Source organism: Sceloporus occidentalis, unplaced genomic scaffold (assembly GCF_023333645.1).
Source record: "Sceloporus occidentalis isolate IW3139 unplaced genomic scaffold, rSceOcc1.0.p SCAF_387, whole genome shotgun sequence".
Taxonomy (NCBI): domain Eukaryota; kingdom Metazoa; phylum Chordata; class Lepidosauria; order Squamata; family Phrynosomatidae; genus Sceloporus; species Sceloporus occidentalis.
Window position 1 is genome coordinate 256,114 of NW_028317367.1, and position 24,114 is coordinate 280,227.

Below are 24,114 nucleotides of genomic sequence, written 5' to 3' on the forward strand. Positions count from 1 at the left end.
AGGGACACTGTCTGTAAAAGCGTCAAACCGAGGGAAACACCCCGAGGAAAGATCTGCCCACGGAGAGAGGAACCATCTGCCCACATTAAACATGGCGACCAGCGAACTTACTAGATACGTTACCTTGGATTCCGCGCGATGACGACATTTTCCAGCGCCGCCTTCGTTGTCAAAGTTGTTGCCAGAGCAACCAGAAGAGTGCGTCTACCGAGTGTGTTGGCGACGGCAAGCATCAAGCGGAGAATAAACCCGGTTCTACGGGACACCGGGGAGAGAATAAACCCGGATCTACGGGGCACCGGGGGCATTATACCCGAATTTACGGGGCACCTGTTGGCAGAGACCCTTCCTGGCGACACCTCCCAGTCAGAAGAAGATCACCTGAAGCCTCCATCATGCAGCTGAAACATATGAGAAGTCTGCTGACCCCGCAGGTAATCAGCGTTACAGCTTCCCCAGTGTGCGGGGGGGCTACCGGATCCCCAGTGTGCGGGGGGGGGGGGGGCTACCGGATCCCCAGTGTGCGGGGGGGGGGGGCGCACTTATTGATTTGCTCAATTCCAGTAGATTCTGTTTCCTGTGGGCTGGCCTCTGGTGGATCCCCTCCTTTCTTGGGTTGATAATGGGTATTGCCGGTTGGTACGGTGATCCCGTACCGGTCCGTCTTTTGTCGTTACAGGAAGGGGCTGCGAAAGTCACCTGCATGACCTGGTCTCAGAACAACGCCAGATTTGCTGTGTGCACCGTGGACCGCGTGGTCCTTTTATACGATGAACACGGGGAGAGGCGGGACAAGTTCTCCACCAAACCGGCAGACGCCAAGGTAAGCGAGACCCTGCGGGAAATATACCCTCAGATCCCCAGCCCGGGCATGATCTTCTCTGATGTCACGTTCCCCTATAATAGATCCCTGATCCAGCCCGGGCATGATCTTCTCTGACGTCACGTTCCCTTTAATAGATCCCCGGCCCGGGCATGATCTTCTCTGATGTCACGTTGACCGCCACTTCCAATAGATCTTGGCCATAGTAGATCCATAAACTACCTAGAGCACATCCACAGTAGATCCCAAGCCTGTGAGAACATCAGATTCCGCAGGGGTGCTGTTCTTCTAGATCCCAGGTGTCTGGCTGTGATGGGGTTAATCTCTGGTGGTGGTGGGGGGTGCAGGTGGAAGAGGATCTCATGTATCCCTGTTAACCCTTCATGTGCCGCACGGCTCAGTACGGAAAGAAGAGCTACGCGGTGAAAGGGCTGGCGTTCTCCCCGGACTCGTCGAAGATCGCGGTCGGACAGACGGACAACATCATCTACGTCTACAGGATCGGCGACGATTGGTGAGCGAGCACAGGCTCCGCCTCCCGGAAGCCACTTTAACCCCGTGTCTGCTGCGAGGGTCCTGGCGGCCCCCGGCACTTACTGCGGCTCTTCTTTCTTCTCTCCGCAGGGGTGATAAGAAGGTGATCTGCAACAAGTTTATCCAGACTGTGAGTGCGGGGCTGGGGGGGGGGGTGCAGGAGCTGGGGGCCCCGGCTGGGTAAATTTACGGAGCCACATTCATGACATTAAAATGACTTCTGCCCCAATTCTATAGAACCCCATCGTACTCCCCAGAGGATGGTGGATGCATGGAAATGCCTCCCAGCAGTAGGATAGAGCAGCCTCACGTTACCCCCCCGATACCTCCGCTGCCTCTTATTCTGCCCGCGTTATCTCGCCCCCCGACCCGCATTCTGTCCGGTATTATCTCGGTACCCCCCCCCCCCCCCGTGCTGGTATTACCCTTTGCCTCTCGTGCCCCGCAGAGCGCCGTGACGTGTCTTCTGTGGCCTGCAGAGAATGCCATCGTGTTTGGCCTGGCGGAGGGGAAGGTACGGTATGACCCCGGGGGGCGCAGTAGCCGAGGCGCAGTACCGTATACACTGCTTATGGTCCTCTTTTTTTTTTTTTTTTTTTTTTTTTTTTTTTTGCTTTCCAGGTTCGTTTGGCAAATACCAAAACCAACAAGTCGTCCACCATCTACAACACGGACTCGTACGTCGTCTCGCTGACCTCCAAGTGAGTGAGCGGGTGAATGTGCTGCGCATGGAGCGGAGTAGGGCTTTTGCCCCCGCCCCACTTAGATGCCCCCTCGTTAGTCACGGTGTTGAGTGAATTAATGGTTGAATTCTCCTCAGAAAGAGTTGTTTATTCAGATCATGCGCAGAATCGAGACGAGGCACACAACACACATACATCGATGCGTTGTCTGAATATATGTTAATAGTATACGGTTTATACAGCATAGTATACGGTTTATACAGCATAGTGTACGGTTTATACAGCATAGGGTACGGTTTATATAGCATAGGGTACGGTTTATACAGCATAGGATACTGTTTATACAGCATAGGGTACGGTTTATAAAGCATAGGATACTGTTTATACAGCATAGGGTACGGTTTATACAGCATAGGGTACGGTTTATAAAGCATAGGATACTGTTTATACAGCATAGTATACGGTTTATACAGCATAGTATACGGTTTATACAGCATAGGGTACGGTTTATATAGCATAGGGTACGGTTTATACAGCATAGGGTACGGTTTATAAAGCATAGGATACCGTTTATACAGCATAGGGTACGGTTTATACAGCGTAGGGTACGGTTTATACAGCATAGTATACGGTTTATACAGCATAGTATACGGTTTATACAGCATAGGGTACGGTTTATATAGCATAGGGTACGGTTTATACAGCATAGGGTACGGTTTATAAAGCATAGGATACCGTTTATACAGCATAGGGTACGGTTTATACAGCGTAGGGTACGGTTTATACAGCATAGGGTACGGTTTATATAGCATAGGGTACGGTTTATATAGCATAGGGTACGGTTTATACAGCATAGGGTACGGTTTATACAGCATAGGGTACGGTTTATACAGCCTAGGATACTGTCTATACAGCGTAGGATACTGTCTATACAGCGTAGGATACGGTCTATATAGCGTAGGATACGGTTTATACAGCGTAGGATACGGTTTATACAGCGTAGGATACGGTCTATACAACGCAGGATACGGTCTATATAGCGTAGGATACGGTTTATATAGCGTAGGATACGGTTTATATAGCATATTATCTATTCCTAGCGATATATTCTGATTGGTCCATTTCAAGCACCTCTTGGCACAACCTCAAGAAAAGCAGGGTCTTGACCTTGCACAGTTTGAGAGAAGCAGGTTTTGGATGTTTTGGCGCGATTTCTGATAACATAAGCATTTCTAACACACAGTATAGGACCTATAGAATCCATCTAACCCCCACCCCCGCGTTCTTGGCCGCCAGTCTCATCGTGTCCATGATTTTCAGAAGCACCCATCAGGGGTAAATCCCGCATGGAGACGCCAGTTGTTGCCCCGGTGTTTATTTAATGTTGTGGGGCAGTTCCTGGTGGGCTGCTCTGCTTTGGGGGCTTCGCTAATCCCGCGCCCCTTTACACATCGTGTGACTTCTTTCCAGCATCTCTGGGAAGGGAATCCTCTCCGGTCACGCCGACGGCACCATCGTTCGATATTTCTTCGATGACGAAGGCTCTGGGGAATCCCAGGTATAGGGGTGCATGTGACTGCGGGGGGCCGTGTGCTGGGGTATAGGGGTGCATGTAACTGTGTGTGGGGTGTAGGGGTACATGTGACTATGGGTTGGGGTGTAGGGGTACACGTGACGGTGTGTGGGGGTACACGTGACGTTGTGTAGGGGTACATGTGACGGTGTGTGGGGGTTGACGTTTTGCCCCCTCTCTGTGCCCGCAGGGTAAGTTGGTCACACACCCGTGCCCCCCGTACGCCCTGGCGTGGGCTGCCGGCGGTATTGTTGCCGGGGGCTGTGATAAGAAGCTGGTGGCGTACGGCAGGGAGGGGCTCGTCGTCCAGACGTTCGACTTCAGCCGGGACCCCAGTGAGAAGGAGCTGTCCACGGCGGCCACCAGTCCCAGCGGGCAGTCCGTGGTGATTGGCAGCTATGACCGGTACTGTACCCCGACGATGTCTTACCTGCGCGTTATCTGCCCCCCACCCCCTGCTTCCGGCTCGTTATCTGCCCCGCACTTCCGGCTCGTTTTCTGCTCCCCCCGCCCCATGCTTCTGGCTCGTTTTCTGCCCCCCGCCCCATGCTTCTGGCTCGTATTCTGCCCCCCGCCCCATGCTTCTGGCTCGTTATCTGCCCCACGTCCTGTAACATGTTGTGTTATCTGTCCAGGCTGCGGGTCCTGAACTGGAGTTCACGGAAATCTGCGTGGGAGGAATCCCGGCCCAAAGACATCCCCAACCTGTATATGATCACCGCGTTGGCATGGAAACGCGACGGCTCCCGGCTGTGTGCGGTAAGCCTGACTATGGGGCAGGTCCCCGGTGGCGACTGGCCGGAACCAGTGATCAATCACAGCCCAGTGGGGGAGGGCACTAACCTTTATATGGGGCAGGCCCTCGCCGGCGACTGGCCAGAAACCAGTGATCAATCACAGCCCGGTGGGGGCGGGCACTAGCCATTATATGGGGGCGGGCACTAGCCTTTAAATTGGGACAGCTCCTCGCTGCGATCAGAATGCGTAGTGCTAAGTGGACGATTCGGTCAGTGTCAGCACCTCTTATATAATGCGCATGGACATGGCGTTTATGGGGAGGAATAATGTGTATTTCTCGCAGGGCACGCTCTGCGGAGGGGTGGAGCTGTTCGATTGCTGTCTGCGCAGGATGAAATATAAGAATAAGTTTGAGATGACGTACGTCGGGCCGAGTCAGGTGAGCCACAAGTCACCGCACAGGATCATCATGTGTGTATGTGTATGTAAGAGCTGCGCATGTACACGAGAGAGCCCACAGAGCCGCCTGTAAAAAATCAGAAAGGACCTTGTGTCTTGTGTGCGTGTCTCAGACACATGTGTCTTACTTTGCCCGCCACGCACATGAGTGATCTGTGTAATTCCCGTCCAGGTCATTGTGAAGAACCTGTCCACCGGGACACGCGTGGTGCTGAAGTCCCACTACGGGTACGAAGTGGACGAAGTGAAGATTATGGGCAAGGAGCGCTTCCTGGTGGCTCACACCTCGGACACGCTCTTACTGGGAGACCTGAGGACCAACCGGCTGAGTGAGGTACAGTCACATGACGGGCGCCTGTCCAATCACATGGCGGAGGTGCGACAGGGAGCTATGTGGCAGAATCACACAGTGGCCACAGAGCGTTCCTTGGCGAGCGGCCCCTGTGTAGGGATAATAAAGATGGCCGCTCGGTCTGGGGCCTCACACTGTGACTGCTTTTCAGGTGGCCTGGCAGGGATCCGGAGGGAACGAGAAATTCTTCTTCGAGAACGAGAATGTAAGTTCTGAGTCAGAGTGTTCCCTCCACCGGCCCTCACTGTCACCCCAGCGTGACTCCCTCCACCGGCCCTCACTGTCACCCCAGCGTCCCCCTCTCTCGCCGCGTGCCTCCCTCGCGTCCCCCTCTCTCGCCGCGTGCCTCCCTCGCGTCCCCCTCTCTCGCCGCGTGCCTCCCTCGCGTCCCCTCTCTCGCCGCGTGCCTCCCTCGCGTCCCCTCTCTCGCCGCGTGCCTCCCTCGCGTCCCCTCTCTCGCCGCGTGCCTCCCTCGCGTCCCCTCTCTCGCCGCGTGCCTCCCTCGCGTCCCCTCTCTCGCCGCGTGCCTCCCTCGCGTCCCCTCTCTCGCCGTGTGTCTGTGCTGAGTTGTGTTCTTGGGGCAGGTGTGCATGATCTTCAACGCTGGGGAGCTGACGCTCGTGGAGTACGGAAGCAACGAGATTCTGGGCACGGTGCGCACCGAATTTATGAACCCGCATCTAATCAGGTGAGAACCCCGTCCAGTCCACAGAGTGAGCCGACGCAGGGTTAATCCCGGCCTCACAGAGTCTGTATCCGTTACAGTGTCCGGCTCAACGAGAGGAGGGATGCAGACGGCAAGAAGCTGGCCTACCTCGTGGACAGGAAGACCATCGCTATAGGTGTCCTCACATTATCCAGACATCCCCCAGTACCTGCCGGGTCCCTGCCGAACCAGCACCGTGTGCCAATCCCCCTTGGTCCCTGCCGAACCAGCGCCGTGTACCAATCCCCCCCTTGGTCCCTGCCGAACCAGCGCCGTGTGCCAATCCCCCCCTTGGTCCCTGCCGAACCAGCGCCGTGTGCCAATCCCCCCCTTGGTCCCTGCCGAACCAGCGCCGTGTGCCAATCCCCCCCTTGGTCCCTGACGAACCAGCGCTGTGTGCCAATCCCCCCCGGTCCCTGACGAACCAGCGCCGTGTGCCAATCCCCCCCGGTCCCTGACGAACCAGCGCCGTGTGCCAATCCCCCCCCGGTCCCTGACGAACCAGCACCGTGTGCCAATCCCCCCTGGTCCCTGCCGAACTCGTGCCGTGTGCCCCCCCTGGTCCCTGCCGAACTCGTGCCGTGTGCCCCCCTGCTCCCTGACGAACCAGCGCCGTGTGCCAATCCCCCCCGGTCCCTGACGAACCAGCGCCGTGTGCCAATCCCCCCCCGGTCCCTGACGAACCAGCACCGTGTGCCAATCCCCCCTGGTCCCTGCCGAACTCGTGCCGTGTGCCCCCCCTGGTCCCTGCCGAACTCGTGCCGTGTGCCCCCCTGCTCCCTGCCGAACTCGCGCCGCATGCCTCCCTGGTCCCTGCCGAACTCGCGCCGTGTGCCCCCCTGGTCCCTGCCAATCCCATCCCGTGTGCCCCCCGGTACCTGCCAAAGCCCTCCCCACGGTAAATGAATAATTTTCTCCCCCTCCGCAGTGGATCTCGTGGCCGGTTACAATGTGGGGACGGTTGTCCATGACGCCAAGATTGACTGGATCGAAATGAATGAAACCGGCCATAAAATGCTGTTTAGAGACAAGAAGCTGCGGGTGAGTGTCCACTCCACGCTGCCCAAAAACCAGGCTCTGCACCAACTACTATTACAAAAATAACACACCGCGCGGTCCACGGTCTGCGCTCACTGGTCGGCAGATTAATGCGACAACCAAGTGATTGGCTGACACAGGACAAAGCCTCAGGGCCGGCTTAGGTGGGGCAAAGACTTTAGGGCATCGTATTACATCCCATCGATCATCCAGCACGTGATCCGTAGGAGCTTAGACTATGTTACCTGGCTCTATGAAGTGTGGCCCCTGAGGGGCCTGTCCTGGCCCCTGCATTAATGATCTCGCAGCGGGGATTAAAAGCTGGGTATCGGTGTTTGCAGATGACTGAAATCAGGTGTATTCACCCTGCGAGGAGATTCGGTCGGATTCTCCTCAGAAAGAGTGTTCCTTTATTTAGATCATGCGCATAATCGAGACAAGGCACACAACAAACAAAAGTCGAAGTTTTGCCTAGTTACATGGTTTATATAACCTCTTATCTACTTCTAATAGCATGCATCGTTCTGATTGGTTACTTTACAAGCAGGTTACGCCTCTTAAGCTGCATAATTAAGAATGGCCTAGACTTGACCCTTTGCATATATATATATATATATATATATATATATATATATATATATATATATAATAACAGAGTAGGCGTGTTGGCGGGAACTCGTGCATATATCACAGACTAGACATTCCCTGCTTTCTGATATCTTTGTCAGGAATAATATTTACGATAACGCAAGCATTTTTCTAACAGGGTGCTGTGTTGGGAAATCGTTACACCACAAAGAATTGGGGATTATTGTAGACAATGAATTTAGCGATAGAGCTCAATGTCAGGCAGCTGCCGCGAGGGCCAGCAATAAAAATGGGACTCACGGGGAGGAAATTATAATATTGCCCCTGTGTAAGTCAGTGGTAGTCCACGCGTGGCTGAGGTTCAGTGGCGCTGCCGTCCGTCCGGTCTCCTTACCTCTCCCACCTCTTCTCACCCCCAGCTCATCTTTTATGACATTGCAAGCGCTCAGAAGACGTCCATCTTGAACTACTGTTCGTACGTGCAGTGGGTGCCCGGCAGCGACGTGGTGGTGGCACAAAACCGCAACAACCTGTGCGTCTGGTACAACATCGATTCCCCCGAAAGGGTCACCATGTTTCCGCTGAAGGTACCGTCTCTTTAGACAGCCGGCAGTAGACGGCCACCACCTTTGCTCGGTCACATGCTGCACTCTGTCCCTCCTGAGAAGGGCTCCCGGCCGTGGCCCCCGGCGGGCAGTCACGCGTCTCTAGGGGGCCGAGCGTGTTCGCTCTTCGTTAACGAGCGCTCTCTCCGTGTGGTCGCTGCAGGGGGACATTGTGGACCTCGAGAGGAGTAACGGGAGGACGGACGTGATCGTTGCCGAGGGGGTGAACACCATCTCCTACACGCTGGACGAGGGGCTCATAGAGTTCGGGACGGCCGTAGATGACGGAGATTATTACAGGTGAGGGGCGGATCATGGGGGCCAACGGGGTATATAACCGACGGCTCAGGAGCTCGTTGCCCCTTTCATAAGAGACGCTCTGAAGCCGAGAGCTCGACCTCTAATCCGTAGCTCCACGAAGGAAGGGGGCCTTTCTGATATCCCGTGGCCCCCACGCTATCCGCGTGTCTGTGTTTTGAAGGGCGATTCACCTCCCGGCACTTTTCTGGCTCCTGGTGGCAGTTCCCGGGTTCTTTTAATACAATGTACCCCTTCCCGCAGGGCAACTGCTTTCCTGGAGACCCTGGAGATGTCCCCGGAGACCGAAGCCATGTGGAGGAGCCTCAGCAGAATGGCGCTGGAGGGCGGACGTCTCCGCGTGGCAGAGCGGTACGGGCCGGTGGCCGGCGTGCCGAGATTGGAAGCCACCTCGGTTCTAGAGCAGGGGGATCTTATCTAGGAAACGAGGCTCTGAAATGAGTGTGCTAGATGCCCAGTGGTAGGAAGAAGGCGGGCAAGGAGGGCCGCTACACCCTATTTTTTAATACTTTGGGGTTGTGAGCAGCGAAGGGGTTTTCTACGAGTGACAGGAGGGTCCTCACAGTTCCCGTACAGACCCCCGCGTGGTGTCGGTGCCGACGCCCATTACATGGACCGGAGCGGCCTGTCTGTGGTCTCCACGTCAGACATGCCTTTGGCTCTAGAACCAGAGGGTTCCCCTTTGATAGCTCTGTCTTTCCGCCCGGGCTCCTCAACTGTCTGTCTGTCTGTCGCTGGCTGTTTATCATCAGCGTGGAGCGCCTCGTTCTGTTCAGGGTCTCACCCATGTCTGGTGTTTCTCTACCCGCAGGTGTTTCTCAGCCCTCGGAGACGTGGCAAAGGCCAAATTCCTACGTGAGACGAATGAGCTGGCCAACCGGGCTGCCCTGGAACATGTGAGTGTCCCGTGAGGCTGGTGACGCCGCCCGCTGTGTAAAGCCACCGCTGCTGCTCCTTTTGGGGCGCATTCTTTCATTCTTCCATCTCCACGCCGGCCCCCTCTCCATGCGCTGCCCGGGGGGGGGTCCCCTCTCTATGCACTGCTCAGGGGCTTCCTTTTTTCTGGATCATTGGTGTAAGAGACACCTGTTCTCGTTCTCTTCTGACAGGGCGGAGAGGGCACAGATCACTACACGGTGCGCGCTCGCCTGGCTATGCTGGAGAAGAACTACAAGCTCGCTGAGATGATCTACCTGGGGCAGGTGAGACGTTCAGCGCATGAGCGGCGGTTTGATGGACTGTGGTCAGCTACGCGTTCCCTGCCGATGGCTGCTCACAGCTCCTTGTGGCTGCGCATGCCCAGAGCTCCCTACCTCTTTCTAATAATGTCAGTCTGGCTGCGGGTTTTCCTCCGCAGTGCTTGCTGCCTGGCGGGTTTTTTCTCTGTGGTGCTTGCCGCCTGATGGGTTTTTTCTCCGCGGTGTCTGCCGCCTGATGGGTTTTTTCTCTGCGGTGTCTGCCGCCTGACGGGTTTTTTCTCCGCGGTGTCTGCCGCCTGACGGGTTTTTTCTCCGCGGTGTCTGCCGCCTGACGGGTTTTTTCTCCGCGGTGCTTTCCGCCTGACGGGTTTTTTCTCTGCGGTACTTTCCGCCTGACGGGTTTTTTTCTCTGCGGTACTTTCCGCCTGACGGGTTTTTTCTCCGCGGTGTCTGCCGCCTGACGGGTTTTTTCTCTGCGGTGCTTTCCGCCTGACGGATTTTTTATCCGCGGTGTCTGCCGCCTGACGGGTTTTTCTCCGCGGTGACGTGTTCTCCGCCTGACGGATTTTTTCTCTGCGGTGCCTGCCGCCTGACGGGTGCCGTGTTCTCCGCCTGACGTGTTCTCTTCCATGTCTCTGTAGAACGCTGTTGTGGAAGCCATGCAGATGTACCAGGAGCTGCACATGTGGGAAGAATGCATCGCCGTGGCCAAGGCCAAGGTAAAGAGAAGGGGCCGCGTGCGTCGGGAGATGGGGGGGGCTGTGGCCGTCTTCTTGCTCTCGGCGGGGTGGTGATTCTCTGGCCTTTATTCTCTAGGGTCACCCAGAGCTGGAAAACCTGACACGTGGCTACCTGCAGTACCTGGCGGACAGCGGGCAGGAGGAGAGAGCGGGAGAAGTGCGCGAGTCGGAGGGAGACTACATCTCAGCCGTCAACCTGTACCTCCGAGCCGGACTCCCGGCCAAGGCTGCCAGATTGTGCCTGAATCAGGACGGGCTGATGGCCGACTCTGACCTGGTCGCGAGGGTCACCGCTGCTCTCGTGAAGGGAGAATTCTATGAAAGGGTATCGGCCATTGTCAGCAGAGTGGCTGTGCGGCATAATCGTGTCCTCTGCACTCGCTGTTTATGCCCTGATTATGATGTGTGTGTTCTGATCGTGTTCTCTGCACTCGCTGTGTATGCCCTGATTATGATGTGTGTGTTCTGATCGTGTTCTCTGCACTCGCTGTGTATGCCCTGATTATGATGTGTGCTTTCTGATCGTGTTCTCTGCACTCGCTGTGTATGCCCTGATTATGATGTGTGCTTTCTGATCGTGTTCTCTGCACTCGCTGTGTATGCCCTGATTATGATGTGTGCTTTCTGATCGTGTTCTCTGCACTCGCTGTGTATGCCCTGATTATGGTGTGTGTGTGTGTGTGTACTGATCGTGTTCTCTGTACTCGCTGCGTATGCCCTGATTATGGTGTGTGTGCGTTCTGATCGTGTTCTCTGCACTCGCTGTGTATGCCCTGATTATATGTGCGTTCTGATCGTGTTCTCTGCACTTGCTGTGTATGCCCTGATTATATGTGCGTTCTGATCGTGTTCTCTGCACTCGCTGTGTATGCCCTGATTATGGTGTGTGTGTACTGATCGTGTTCTCTGCACTCGCTGTGTATGCCCTGATTATGGTGTGTGTGTGTACTGATCGTGTTCTCTGTACTCGCTGTGTATGCCCTGATTATGGTGTGTGTGCGTTCTGATCGTGTTCTCTGCACTCGCTGCGTATGCCCTGATTATATGTGCGTTCTGATCGTGTTCTCTGCACTTGCTGTGTATGCCCTGACCCAGGTTCTCACACCAGGTTGACTCTTTCCCTCCCAGGCTGGAGATTTGCTCGAAAGGGTTAACAATGGCCGCCGTGCGCTGGAGTGTTACTGCCGGGGTAAAGCGTTCAGGAAAGGTAAATGAAGCGCCCCGCATGCTTTTTGCCCCCCCTTTCCCTGTTTGAAGCGTAACCAGCGTGTTCTCCGTGTTTCCAGCCATCGAGCTGGCGCGCGCCGCCTTCCCCTCCGAGGTGGTGAAGTTGGAGGAGTTGTGGGGAGATCACCTGGTGGAGCAGAAACAGCAGGACGCGGCCATCAACCACTACATCGAGGCGGGGTGAGGAGAGCCGCGGGATGGGGAGAGCCGCAGGATGGGGGGGGAGCTCGAGCTATCGGAACGACCTGAATCGGACTTTCCACTAAATAGCCCCGTGTAATGTATGTGTTATAACCCCCCCTTTAACTTCCTGTTCTTTGTAAGGATGGGGAGGTGCAGAAGGGAGAGTTAATGCTGGTTCTGCCACAGGCTGCCGCCGATCTCAGCTTAAATGAGGTGCACCCCCTTTCTTTTAACCCAAACGTCTCCGGTTGGTGGAAGCCGTGGCGGCCGCCACTCCCCATTAAGTTTATAGCAGGGGTCTGGTAGCCGTGTTTAATCCGGTGTAAAACGTGCGGGGCGGCTTTGGCGAGGTGGCGCTCAGCGTGTGGTCCCCCGGCAGGTGCACGACCAAGGCCATCGAAGCTGCTCTGGGTGCTCGGCAGTGGAAGAAAGCCGTCCACATCCTGGAGCTTCAGGAGCCAAAGGAGGCCGGAGGCTACTACCTGAAAATAGCCCAGCACTACTCGGCCCTGCAGGAGTACGAGGTGAGAGATGCCCCCGCTCGCCCAGACCCCACCACTGAGCGTGCCTAGCTGTGACTGGCCCGGCGTCAGACTCATCCGGGCTCTGATTGGCCCAATGCGGCACCGCGGGCCCCGTCGACGCGTTTGTCTCTCGCGTTCTGTGTTTTCCTAATCTGAGCGTCCTTCTTCTGCCGCGTCCTCCGACAGGTGGCCGAACGCCTCTATGTCAAAGCTGGCAGACCCAAGGACGCCATAGACATGTACACGCAAGCCGGACACTGGGAGCCAGCTCACGCGGTACGTGTTACCACCGGGGAGCAGCCGCCGGGGCGGGGTATCACCGGGGAGCAGCCGCCGGGGCGGGGTATCACCGGGGAGCAGCCGCCGGGGCGGGGTATCACCGGGGAGCAGCCGCCGGGGCGGGGCATCACCGGGGAGCAGCTGCCGGGGCATCACCGGGGAGCAGCTGCCGGGGCATCACCGGGGAGCAGCTGCCGGGGCATCACCGGGGAGCAGCCGCCGGGGCGGGGTATTTCGGGGGTATCGCTGGCCTTTGTATTATTGTTAAGCCTCGTTGTCTTTCAGCTGGTGGTAAAGTGCATGGGCGGTGTATTAAGGGTTATCACTGGGGAGCAGCCGCCGGGGCAGGTTATTGAGGGGTATCACTGGGGAGCAAGCGCCGGGGCAGGTTATTGAGGGGTATCACTGGGGAGCAGCCGCCGGGGCGGGTTATTGAGGGGTATCACTGGGGAGCAGCCGCCGGGGAGGGTTATTGAGGGGTATCACTGGGGAGCAAGCGCCGGGGCAGGTTATTGAGGGGTATCACTGGGGAGCAGCCGCCGGGGCGGGTTATTGAGGGGTATCACTGGGGAGCAGCCGCCGGGGCGGGTTATTGAGGGGTATCACTGGGGAGCAAGCGCCGGGGCAGGTTATTGAGGGGTATCACTGGGGAGCAGCCGCCGGGGCGGGTTATTGAGGGGTATCACTGGGGAGCAGCCGCCGGGGCGGGTTATTGAGGGGTATCACTGGGGAGCAGCCGCCGGGGTGGGGAATTTTTGGGGTGTTATTGTTAAGCCTCGTTGTCTTTCAGCTGGCGGTAAAGTGCATGGAGCCCGATGAGGTCTCCGTCCTGTACGTCTCACAGGCCAAGGAACTGGAGAAGCAGGGCAGATTTAAAGAGGCTGAGAGGTAAAAGGGCTTTCAGACACTCCGGCCCCGGACACACGGATCCTGTGTAGTAACACACGTAGCGGTACACGGGTCTGGGCACATACATGTTCCCGGGCAGCCTCTGGCCAAGCGTCACGCGTCTCTCTCCTTCTCCCAGACTCTGGATCACGGTGGATGAACCGGACCTTGCGATAGCGATGTACAAGAAGCATAAGATGTACGAGGACATGATTCGATTGGTAGCCAGATATCACTCGGATCTGCTGCTCGATACCCACCTGCATCTGGGCAAAGTAAGTACTGCCCGTGTTCTCTCCTCCGGCGGCCCGGTGCCCGCGTTCTTCCCCTCTCTTGCCCAGCACCGGTGTTCTCTCCTCCTTCGGCCCGGTGCCCGCGTTCTTCCCCTCTTCTGCCCGGCACCTGTGTTCTCTCCTCCATCGGCCCGGTGCCCGCGTTCTTCCCCTCTTCCGCCCGGCACCGGCGTTCTCTCCTCCATCGGCCCGGTGCCCGCGTTCTTCCCCTCTTCCGCCCGGCACCGGCGTTCTCTCCTCCATCGGCCCGGTGCCCGCGTTCTTCCCCTCTTCCGCCCGGCACCGGTGTTCTCTCCATGGGCAGGCACCGTTGTTCTCCTAGGCGTTCTGTCTCTGATGATGTTCTGTGTGGCCCTCAGGAGCTGGAGGCTGAAGGGCGCCTCCGCGAGGCCGAGTATCACTACCTGAAAGGGAAGGACTGGAAAGCGGCTGTGAACATGTACCGGGTGGCAGACATGTGGGAGGAAGCTCACAGGGTAAGCTCCACTTAGTACTTCCATCCTCTCTGTGTCCCCAATGACTTCCTCGCCCGTGTTCACGTGTACTCTGTCTCTCCGTGTTAGGTGGCTAAAGCTCACGGGGGAGCCGGTGCTCATAAGCACGTATCCTATTTGTGGGCAAAGAGCCTGGGGGGTGAGGCGGCCGTGAAGCTCCTCACGCGGTTTGGGCTCTTGGAGACCGCCATAGATTACGCGACTGAGAACTGGTGAGTGTGAGTGATTGGCGGTGTTGGGGGTTATATGCGTGTATCTTTGTGCATATGATAGGGGTACATCTGTGTGTATATGGGGGTATTAGGGGGTATATGTGTATGTATCAGGCGATATCTATCTGTGTGTATGATATGGGGGTATCAGGCGTGGTATATCTGTGTGTATGATATGGGGGTATCAGGCGTGGTATATCTGTGTGTATGATATGGGGGTATCAGGCGTGGTATATCTGTGTGTATGATATGGGGGTATCAGGCGTGGTATATCTGTGTGTATGATATGGGGGTATCAGGCGTGGTATATCTGTGTATGTATGATATGGGGGTATCAGGCATGGTAGATCTGTGTATGTATGATATGGGGGTATCAGGCATGGTAGATCTGTGTGTATGATATGGGGGTATCAGGAGTGGTATATCTGTGTGTGTGTATGATATGGGGGTATCAGGCATGGCATATCTGTGTGTATGACATGGGGGTATCAGGTGTGGTATATCTGTGTGTATGACGTGTGAGAGCGGGGTAGATCTGTACTCTGTTACCCCTCTGTTTCAGCACCTTTGACTTCGCCTTTGAGTTGTCCCGCCTGGCCATGAAGGAGAAGCTGCCTGAGATTCACCTGAAATATGCCATGTTCTTAGAGGATGAGGTGAGAACCTCGTACACGGTGACCTGGAACCCTGTGACCCGCATTATTCCGTCACCTAGGTCCCAGTGTCACGTTACACACAATGACCTAGAACCGTGCGTTCTCCTACAGCCCCGTATCCTCCCACTTGCTGTGGCTCAGATCCTGGTGTTCTATACGGTGACCTAGAACATAATCTAGAACCCTGTTTTCTCCTCCACGTTGTTGTCCAGAACCTTTTGTGTTGCTCCTCTCTGTGACCCAGACCCCGTACACGTTCCCTTTGGTGGTTTATGTCTCTTTGACGTCACCCTCATTCTGCCCGTGGTTTTGCCCCCTCGCCTGGTGGTGATTATTTCGCTCTTGTTTCTTTTTGCCCCCTGTCTGGGTTTTAGGGGAAGTTCGCAGAAGCCGAGTCGGAGTTTGTTAAAGCGGAAAAGCCCAAGGAAGCCGTTCTCATGTGAGTTCCGCGTCCATCGAGGGGCCCCTCTCTCCACGTGGGACAGACGTGGGGAGGGCAGCTCTCACCCCTGTCTCCTCTTTCTCCTTTAGGTACGTCCACAACCAGGACTGGTCTTCTGCCCAGAGGGTGGCCGAGCTGTATGACACGGACAGCGTTGGCGATGTTCTCGATGGCCAGGCGCGTTCCGCTTTCGAGCAGAAGGATTATCAGAAGGCCGAGGCATTGTTTCTCCGAGCGCAGCGGCCGGAGCGCGCCGTCCAATACTACAAGGTACCTCGGGGTGGGTGCCGCGTTGGGGGCCACCCTGCGTGTGACCGGTCACGGTTCCGCGGCACACGGTAACTCTAGAGCTTTGTGCCCCTGTCTCAGGAGTCCGGCATGTGGAGCGACGCCATCCGGATCTGCAAGGAGTACCTCCCGGCCCGGCTGGAGCAGCTGCAGCAGGAGTACGAGCTGGACGTGGCCAAGAAGGGGGCCAGGTGAGAGCCGCTCGCCAGGGAGAGGAACGCCGGCCGGCCCGCTCTATGATGTCACGTAACTGCCATTGTTGGTAATTCTCCCCCAGGGGTACAGAGGCCCTGGTGGCGCAGGCTCGCGAGTGGGAGCAGGCGGGAGAGTACAGCCGAGCCGTGGACTGCTACCTCAAAGTGAAGGACGCCACCAACGTGGCTCTGATGGAGAAGTGCTGGATGAAGGTATCTATGCCGTCTCCCTCCACTGTGATTGGACGTAACCGTCTCGCTTACTGACGGCCGGCAGACCCCAGCAGATACGTGACCCCCCAAACTACAGAGCTGTAGCAGATATGTAGAGGCACAATACAAAATGGAGGTTAAGGTCATGTGACTGTCATAGTGGGTGGGGCTAGAAGGATAAAACAAACTTTAATGTAACTCACAGACACTGGGGCAACAGCAGCGGGCGCGGATACTGCTTGGGTTCCTGGTGTCTGAGCCTGTTATTGGTTCCTCATGGCTGGGTGTCTGAGGCTGTGATTGGTTCCTCATGGCTGAGCGCGAGGCGGTTCCAGGTTCCCGATGATTGGGTATTTAGTTCTGATTGGTTCCTCATGGCTGAGTGTCTGAGCCTGTGATTGGTTCCTCATGGCTGGGTGTCTGAGCCTGTGATTGGTTCCTCATGGCTGGGTGTCTGAGCCTGTGATTGGTTCCTCATGGCTGGGTGTTTGAGCCTGTGATTGGTTCCTCATGGTTGGGTGTCTGAGGCTGTCATTGGTTCCTCATGGCTGGGTGTCTGAGGCTGTGATTGGTTCCTGACTGCGGGGGTGATAATGACATGTGCGGGTGGTGGGGGGATAATGACACGGGGGGGGGATAATGACACGTGCGGGGGATGGGGGGATAATGACGAGGTCCGGCGGCTTGCAGCGCCCTCGTTCTGAGTGCTTCTCTCTCTCTGTTTACAGGCTGCTGAGCTCTCCATTAAGTTTTTGCCCCCAGGCAGAAGTCTGGAGGTGGTTGGGATTTTGGGCCCCTTGCTGGTGTCTGCTGGAAGGCACGGCACGGTAAGTGAGACTTCGGCGTGGCCCCGGGAGTAACAACGCGTTCCCGGGTGGGGCGTTCTCGCTCGATGCAGCCACGGTTCCTCCGCGTGGTGCGACCCCCACGGCCGATCCAGAAGCGGACAAAGCGAGTTTATGCCGCCCAGGAATGGTCCGTGTGGCAGAACGTGGCTGCGAGGCGTCACCGCGCTCATCCTTTCCTGTCGCTTCGCAGGCCGCGGAGCTCTTCCTCAGCGTGGATCTTATTAAGGAGGCCATCGATGCCTTCATAGATGGGGAGGAGTGGAATAAAGCCAAGAGGGTGGCCAAGGAGCTCGCCCCCAGGTGTGTGACACTCCACAGTCAGTCCACGAGCTGATGGTCACACATCCGCACATCTACACATATACATCTACACACACACATACTCATATATACACATACACACACATACATCCGCACATCTACACACCTATACACACACACACACACATATCCATGCATCTACACACATACTCACACATATACATACACACACACACACACATCCATACACATGCATCTACACACACACATCCATGCATCTACACACATACTCATACATCCATGCATCTACACACACACATATACATAGACACACACATATACATACATCCGCACATCTACACACCTATACACACACACACCCATGCATACACACATACTCATATATACATACATCCACACACACCTATACACACATCCATACATACATATATACACACTTATACTCATATACAAATACACAAACACACCTATAGACACATACATACGCCCCTACACACACACCCCACGCACACAGTAACCTGCTTGTCGCTCTGGGCTGTCACAGGTACGAGGAGTATGTGGACGAGCAATACAAGGAATATCTGAAGACTCAGGGCAAGGTGGACTCGGTGAGATTCTTATACCCGATGTATAACTCCTCCCATTACTCACAAACCCCACCCTGCCTGTAACCCCTCCCATTAATTGCTTCCCAGCTGGTAGGTGTTGATGTCATGGCGGCTTTGGATATGTATGCTGAGCGTGGACAGTGGGAGAAGTGCCTGGAGACAGCATCCAAGCAGGTGAGCCATTAGCGCGCAGGCCCCGCCCAGGGCTCCGCCCACGACCACGTGTGGTATCACAGAGCCGCATGAAACGCGTCGCCGCAACATCATTCTCTTCACGCTTCTCTTGTAGAATTACAAGGTTCTTCACAAGTACGTGGCTCTGTGTGCCACGCGCCTAATAAAAGAGGGCAACTGGGGCAAAGCTCTGAGCCTGTATGTGCAGCACGGGGCCCCGGCCAACGCTCAGGTACCACCCTCGCACCACGTCTTACCACCTGCCTTCCCCACCTGAATCTAACCTCTGCGTAATCTTCTCTCACACTCTCTCACTCTCCGTTTTATGCACTCTCCGTGGCCTCCGTTTTATGCTCTCTCGCTCTCCGTGGCATCCGTTTTTGCTCTCTCGCTCTCCGTGGCATCCGTTTATGCGCTCTCGCTGTTTGTGGCCTCCATTTATGTTCTCTCGTCCTCCGTGGCCTCCGTTTTATGCTCTCTCGCCCGCCCTCCGTGGCCTCCGTTTTATGCTCTCTCGGTCTTTGATGTTTGCGCTGCTGCCTCTCGTGTCTGAACGTGTCTCTTCCTGCAGAATTTTAACATCTATAAGCACATTTTTGTGGCGATGGTGAACGCGGAGAACATGAACCACGCAGAAGTTTACCACTCGTGGGCAGACCTCCGGGACATGCTGTACAACCTGGTGAGGCCATGAGAACAGCCCACGCTGCTGATTGTGCATGTTAGGTTTAGCACAGGGCCACGCTGACAGCTCTCAGGAACCTGATGGGGCATTGGGGGCCACGCTGACAGCTCTCAGGAACCTGATGGGGCATTGGGGGCCACGCTGACAGCTCTAAGGAACCTGATATGGGGCATTGGGGGCCACGCTGACAGCTCTAAGGAACCTGATGGGGCATTGGGGGCCACGCTGACAGCTCTCAGGATCCCAACGTGGCAGCTGTTTTACTTGTTTTTATCCACAAAGTAGTCTTGATGTTAGATGTGTGGTTTGTTGTGGCGTGCCGGCCGTGGCTCCGTGTTAGGGGCCACGCGTGTTTATTTCTGTACGTGTAACTCGCTGTTCTCGTGGACAGTGTGAAAATGTGGTGAAATCCAGCGAAGTGAATTCTCGCGCCCATCAGGAGTTTGAGCAGATGCTGCTGATCGCTCATTACTACGCCACGCGCTCCGCGGCTCTGGGGGTCCCGCAGCTGGTGAGTGTCTGGGCCACGGGGCCGACGTTCGTGCCACGAGCTGCTCCGCGGGATGTTGAGACGTGATGCGCTTTCGTTTTGTTCCGCAGGAGGTTCTGGCTGCCAAACTCTGCGTCTCTCTGCTGCGCCACGTGGACCTCATCCCCGCGGACAAGGCCTTCTACGAGGCTGGAATGGCTGCCAAGGTACACGCGTGTGTGTGTGTCCCCCCAGTATATCGTAGACACTCAGCCCCGCCCCCGCTCAGCCTCACTCCCACTCAGCCTCACCCCCGCATCCGGACTCCTGTGGCAGGTCAGCCACGCCTTCTTCGTGGTTGAGTCGGTCTCCATGTTCTTTGTCTCTGCAGGTGATGGGCTGGGAGAACTCGGCCTTCATATTTCTCAACAGATTCCTGGACCTTGTTGATGTGAGTAAAGCACCCTCCACGCACACCCTCCACGCGCCTTACACGCGCCCTCCCCACATATTCCACTCGCCCTCCACGTACGCTCCATGCACTATTTATGTGGACAATTGTCACGTTCTGCCCAGGCTGTGGAGCTGTATATCTGTCTTGTTTCAGTTTCCCTGTTTTGCTTCGATCCATTCCTGGATTTCCTGTTGCGCTGTTCTGACCTCCCATTCCTTGCTTCTGCTTCAGCTCTTTGCTTCAGCTCTGTTTCCTTTATAAGGTGCGCCCCTCCCGTGTGTTCTGTTTGTCTCAGTCTGCAGTCTAAGGTATGTCTCAGTGCTATGTGTTTGTTTTACATGTTTGGTTTGTTTCGTACCTCTGTCAGCAGGGATTAGCGTTAGGACCCACCGTCATTGGAGATTACGTCACATCATATGGCCATAGTATGCTTAGCCCACCACTTCGCCAAAGTACTCCAATGACGGTGGGTCCTAGCGCTAATCCCTGCTGACAGAGGTACGAAACAAACCAAACATGTAAACCAAACACATAGCACTGAGACATACCTTAGACTGCAGACTGAGACAAACAGAACACACGGGAGGGTCGCACCTTATAAAGGAAACAGAGCTGAAGCAAAGAGCTGAAGCAGAAGCAAGGAATGGGAGGTCAGAACAGCGCAAAAGGAAATCCAGGAATGGATCGAAGCAAAACCGGGAAACTGAAGCAAGAGTGAGATATGCAGCTCGGCAGCCTGGGAAGGACGTGACAACAATGTGCAATAAAAACAAGCAATAAACAATTGCGTGTGAGAGGATCGGCGTCTAACAGCTACCCCCCGCCACCTTATGTGCCACTTTATTGTGACCTCCTGTGTTTCTCCTCGCTGGAGACACGTGGCGTGGACATTGGTGGGACCGCAGTAACGCTGTGAGCGCTCTCTTGCTGTGTTGCAGGCCGTGGAGGAAGGCAGTCTCGATGCTCTCGATCACTCTGACTTTCAGGACACCGACATCCCGTTTGAGGTTCCTTTACCAGCAAAACAGCACGTTCCGGTGAGCTGAGCCACGGAGCTCGCGCCAATCCTGCGCTGGGCCACGGAGCTCACGCAAATCCTGCGCTGGGCCACCCTCTCTCTCCTATCCCCTTCCTCTCCATCTCTCTCGCCGTCTCTCTTATCCTCACTTCTGTCTCTCTCTCGTCTCTCGTATCATCACGTCTCTCTTTCGGATCCTCTTGTCTGTCTCTCTCTCACGTCTGCCTGTCTCGTCTCTCGGATCCTCACGTCTGTCTCTCTCGTCTCTCGGATCCTCACGTCTGTCTCTCGTCTCTCGGATCCTCACGTCTGTCTCTCGTCTCTCGGATCCTCACGTCTGCCTCTCTCTGTCTCGTCTCTCGGATCCTCACGTCTGCGTCTCTCTCTCTCGTCTCTCGGATCCTCACGTCTGTCTCTCGTATGCTCACGTCTGTCTCTCTCTCGTCTCTCAGATCCTCACGTCTGTCTCTCTCTCGTCTATCGGATCCTCATGTCTGTCTCTCTCTCGTCTATCGGACCCTCGCGTCTGTCTCTGTCGGACCCTCGCATCTGTCTCTGTCGGACCCTCGCGTCTGTCTCTGTCGGACCCTCGCGTCTGTCTCTGTCGGACCCTCGCGTCTGTCTCTGTCGGACCCTCGCGTCTGTCTCTGTCGGACCCTCGCGTCTGTCTCTGTCGGACCCTCGCGTCTGTCTCTCTCTCTCGTCTCTCGGATCCTCGCGTCTGTCTCTCTCTCTCGTCTCTCGGATCCTCGCGTCTGTCTCTCTCTCTCTCTCGTCTCTCGGGCCCTCGCGTCTGTCTCTCTCTCGTCTCTCGGGCCCTCGCGTCTGTCTCTCTCTCTCTCTCGTCTCTCGGGCCCTCGCGTCTGTCTCTCTCGGGCCCTCGCGTCTGTCTCTCTCGGGCCCTCGCGTCTGTCTCTCTCGGGCCCTCGCGTCTGTCTCTCTCGGGCCCTCGCGTCTGTCTCTCTCGGGCCCTCGCGTCTGTCTCTCTCGGGCCCTCGCGTCTGTCTCTCTCGGGCCCTCGCGTCTGTCTTTCTCTCTCGTCTCTCGGGTCCTCGCGTCTGTCTTTCTCTCTCGTCTCTCGGGTCCTCGCGTCTGTCTTTCTCTCTCGGGTCCTCGCGTCTGTCTTTCTCTCTCGTCTCTCGGGTCCTCGCGTCTGTCTTTCTCTCTCGTCTCTCGGATCCTCGCTTCTGTCTTTCTCTCTCTCTCGGATCCTCACGTCTATCTCTCTCTCTCTCTCTCTCTCTCGGATCCTCACATCTGTCTCTTTTTGTTGCCGCCCTCCAGGCTGAGCAGCGGGAGGAAGTCCGGGAATGGGTCCTGGCCGTGTCGATGGACCAGCGCGTGGATCAGGTCCTCCCCAAAGACGAGCGTGGCTCGTACGAAGCTTCGTTACTAGCCGTCAGCACCGGCATCCGCTCGCTGCCCTGCATGATCACAGGTGAGAAGGACTCATCCGCTTCCACATCCCCCCCCCAAGCCGTAGTGAGTGCCGGGCTGGTGGGTCATACCGCGGGGGCTGCGCGTTCCCTTATTTCTATTTAACCCTTAAATCACAGCTCTGCTATTTCTTAACCCTTCGTTGGCCCGCGGGAGGCAGCATCTCCCCCGGTGGCACATCCAGGGCCAGGTAGTAGCTGCCCCTCCACTCGCCTCTGTCTCTTGTTACCCCCCCAGCTCTGGCTAGTTCTGATGAGAGTCAGGGTGAGTCGGCCCTTGTAACGCCTTGAGCTTTATTGCCCCTGTCTGTGGGGTAATTGGGGGGTTTACTAACCGTGGCCTCCGCCCCCTCCTGCAGGATACCCCGTCCTCAGAAACAAGATCGAGTTCAAGCTGCCGGGGAAGGCGGCAAACAAGGAGGACTGGAACAAGTTCCTGATGGCCGTCAAGGTGAGGCTGCGGTCATTCACCGTCCGTCTCCCTCCTCTCTTTCTCTGCCTCCGGCCTCCCCTCTCTCTCTGCCTCCAGCCTTTTCTGTCTCTCTCTGCCTCCGGCCTCCTTTCTCTCTCTCTCGCGTGCTCTCTGCCTCCGGCCTCTTCTCTCTCTCTGGCGTGCTCTCTGCCTCCAGCCTCTTCTCTCTCTCTGTCTCTCTGCCTCTGGCCTCTTTTCTTTCTCTCTCTCTCATGTATCCCATTTCTAGACCAATCACAGCTCTGAGTGCCAGGACGTCCTGAAGTTCATCAGCCGGTGGTGCGGAGGTCTCCTGAACACCAGCTTCTCCTTCCAGTGAGGGAATCCCGGCCGCGGGACGAGCGACATTCTATGTTTTTCTAATAAAATGATTGTAAAACCCAAACCATGAGTTTTTCCAGCGCGGAGCACCACGGATTCCCCCGCGATCCCACCCCTGGTGTCACCTGTCGCTTAAATGGTAATTTAACCCATTTGCGCCCCTCATGACATAATAGTACGTCCCGACTCTATTGCAAAACCGAATGTCTGACCGACTTCCTCCGCTGTCTTGTGCTCCCTCAGCCTGGGACTCTTTCCCCGGTGTCCCAGCCTCCACTCTCTATTGACTGATTTACACAACATAATAATGCACCATGGGGTGGGGGGTCTGATATTAAAGTAAAACAATGGCAGTCACTCCCTGGTGGCAGATCGTGGCTGTCTGCCGGAGATAATCCCCTCAGCCAGTGATGAGATGATACTGCTGGGGGTAGCCACAGAAGTCTCTACAAACCCAGGGCCCGTAGGCGGTAGGCCGGCAGGCAGGACGCCATTGTTCAGCGGCTCACGGGTGCTCTCCCCGGGCCGTCAGGGTATCCGTTACGGAGCCGCAGCATGAATGCCAATTTCTGTGTCTTTACCATAAATTCCCAAGAGGCTGAATAACAATAGAAAGCACAAGAAAGGTGATCGAGCCCGGCGGCTCCAGATCCTGATCCGCTGTCATGCTTGTGAGCGTTAGGGAAGGAGGCATCGTCTGCTCGATGGCGGTCTCAGCCGGCGGGGGCCGCTGCTCAAAGTAATTAACCTTTTTATTGTTATTGGTTTATATAGCGCCATCATATTCCGTAGCACTGTACAATGGGTAGACATAACAAATTGACTAAGAGACAGCAGGTGAGGAGGGCCCAGCGCGCAGGAGCTTACCTCACCCAATTAATGACGCAACTCGTTATTTCCAGAGCACTTTTCCTGCGGATTTCCTTATTTTATTTATTATTTAGCCGCCTGTAAAGATAATGGGGGGGGGGGGGGGGGCAAAAAAAAACGGCACCATATTTTGGAAAACGTATCTTTAATGTGACATCAGGTATAAGATTTGGGGAAAGTTCCCGGTAAAACAGCTTTTCATTATCAAACAATTAAAAAAAAAAAAAA

The 24,114-nt window shown here is 55.9% G+C and overlaps 1 protein-coding gene across 3 annotated transcripts; it reads left to right on the forward strand.

Annotated features, from left to right (window-relative positions):
• The first annotated feature begins 395 nt into the window (after positions 1-395).
• LOC149273288 (intraflagellar transport protein 172 homolog) lies at positions 396-23,014 on the forward strand. Of its 3 annotated transcripts, XM_089506489.1 has the most exons (49): positions 396-434; positions 680-823; positions 1,225-1,337; positions 1,448-1,487; positions 1,806-1,871; positions 1,979-2,058; positions 3,511-3,598; positions 3,804-4,018; positions 4,249-4,372; positions 4,695-4,790; positions 4,983-5,144; positions 5,314-5,367; positions 5,747-5,850; positions 5,928-6,004; positions 6,797-6,909; positions 7,914-8,081; positions 8,263-8,399; positions 8,661-8,768; positions 9,229-9,313; positions 9,527-9,619; positions 10,258-10,335; positions 10,433-10,681; positions 11,485-11,563; positions 11,643-11,763; positions 12,146-12,290; positions 12,477-12,566; positions 13,360-13,457; positions 13,597-13,732; positions 14,110-14,226; positions 14,314-14,456; positions 15,019-15,112; positions 15,487-15,551; positions 15,644-15,824; positions 15,924-16,033; positions 16,120-16,249; positions 16,978-17,076; positions 17,288-17,397; positions 17,924-17,987; positions 18,075-18,161; positions 18,277-18,393; positions 18,733-18,843; positions 19,238-19,357; positions 19,447-19,542; positions 19,707-19,766; positions 20,708-20,806; positions 22,072-22,273; positions 22,409-22,414; positions 22,583-22,674; positions 22,925-23,014. In XM_089506489.1, the coding sequence occupies exons 1-49, from the start codon at positions 396-398 to the stop codon at positions 23,012-23,014; spliced, it is 5,295 nt and encodes a 1,764-aa protein (XP_089362615.1). The 3 variants fall into 3 exon arrangements, with proteins under 3 accessions (XP_089362615.1, XP_089362616.1, XP_089362617.1); XM_089506490.1 differs by lacking the exon at positions 22,409-22,414 and having other exon boundaries at positions 22,072-22,225; XM_089506491.1 differs by lacking the exon at positions 22,409-22,414 and having other exon boundaries at positions 7,980-8,081; positions 22,072-22,225.
• Positions 23,015-24,114: the final 1,100 nt, after the last annotated feature.

Bases quoted from the DNA above. Each gene is read 5' to 3' on its own strand.
- LOC149273288 (XM_089506489.1), top strand. From the start codon at position 396: ATGCAGCTGAAACATATGAGAAGTCTGCTGACCCCGCAG. The intron at 5,851-5,927 runs GTGAGAACCCCG...TATCCGTTACAG, and splicing joins ATGAACCCGCATCTAATCAG to TGTCCGGCTCAACGAGAGGA. The intron at 18,162-18,276 runs GTGAGCCATTAG...CTTCTCTTGTAG, and splicing joins TGGAGACAGCATCCAAGCAG to AATTACAAGGTTCTTCACAA.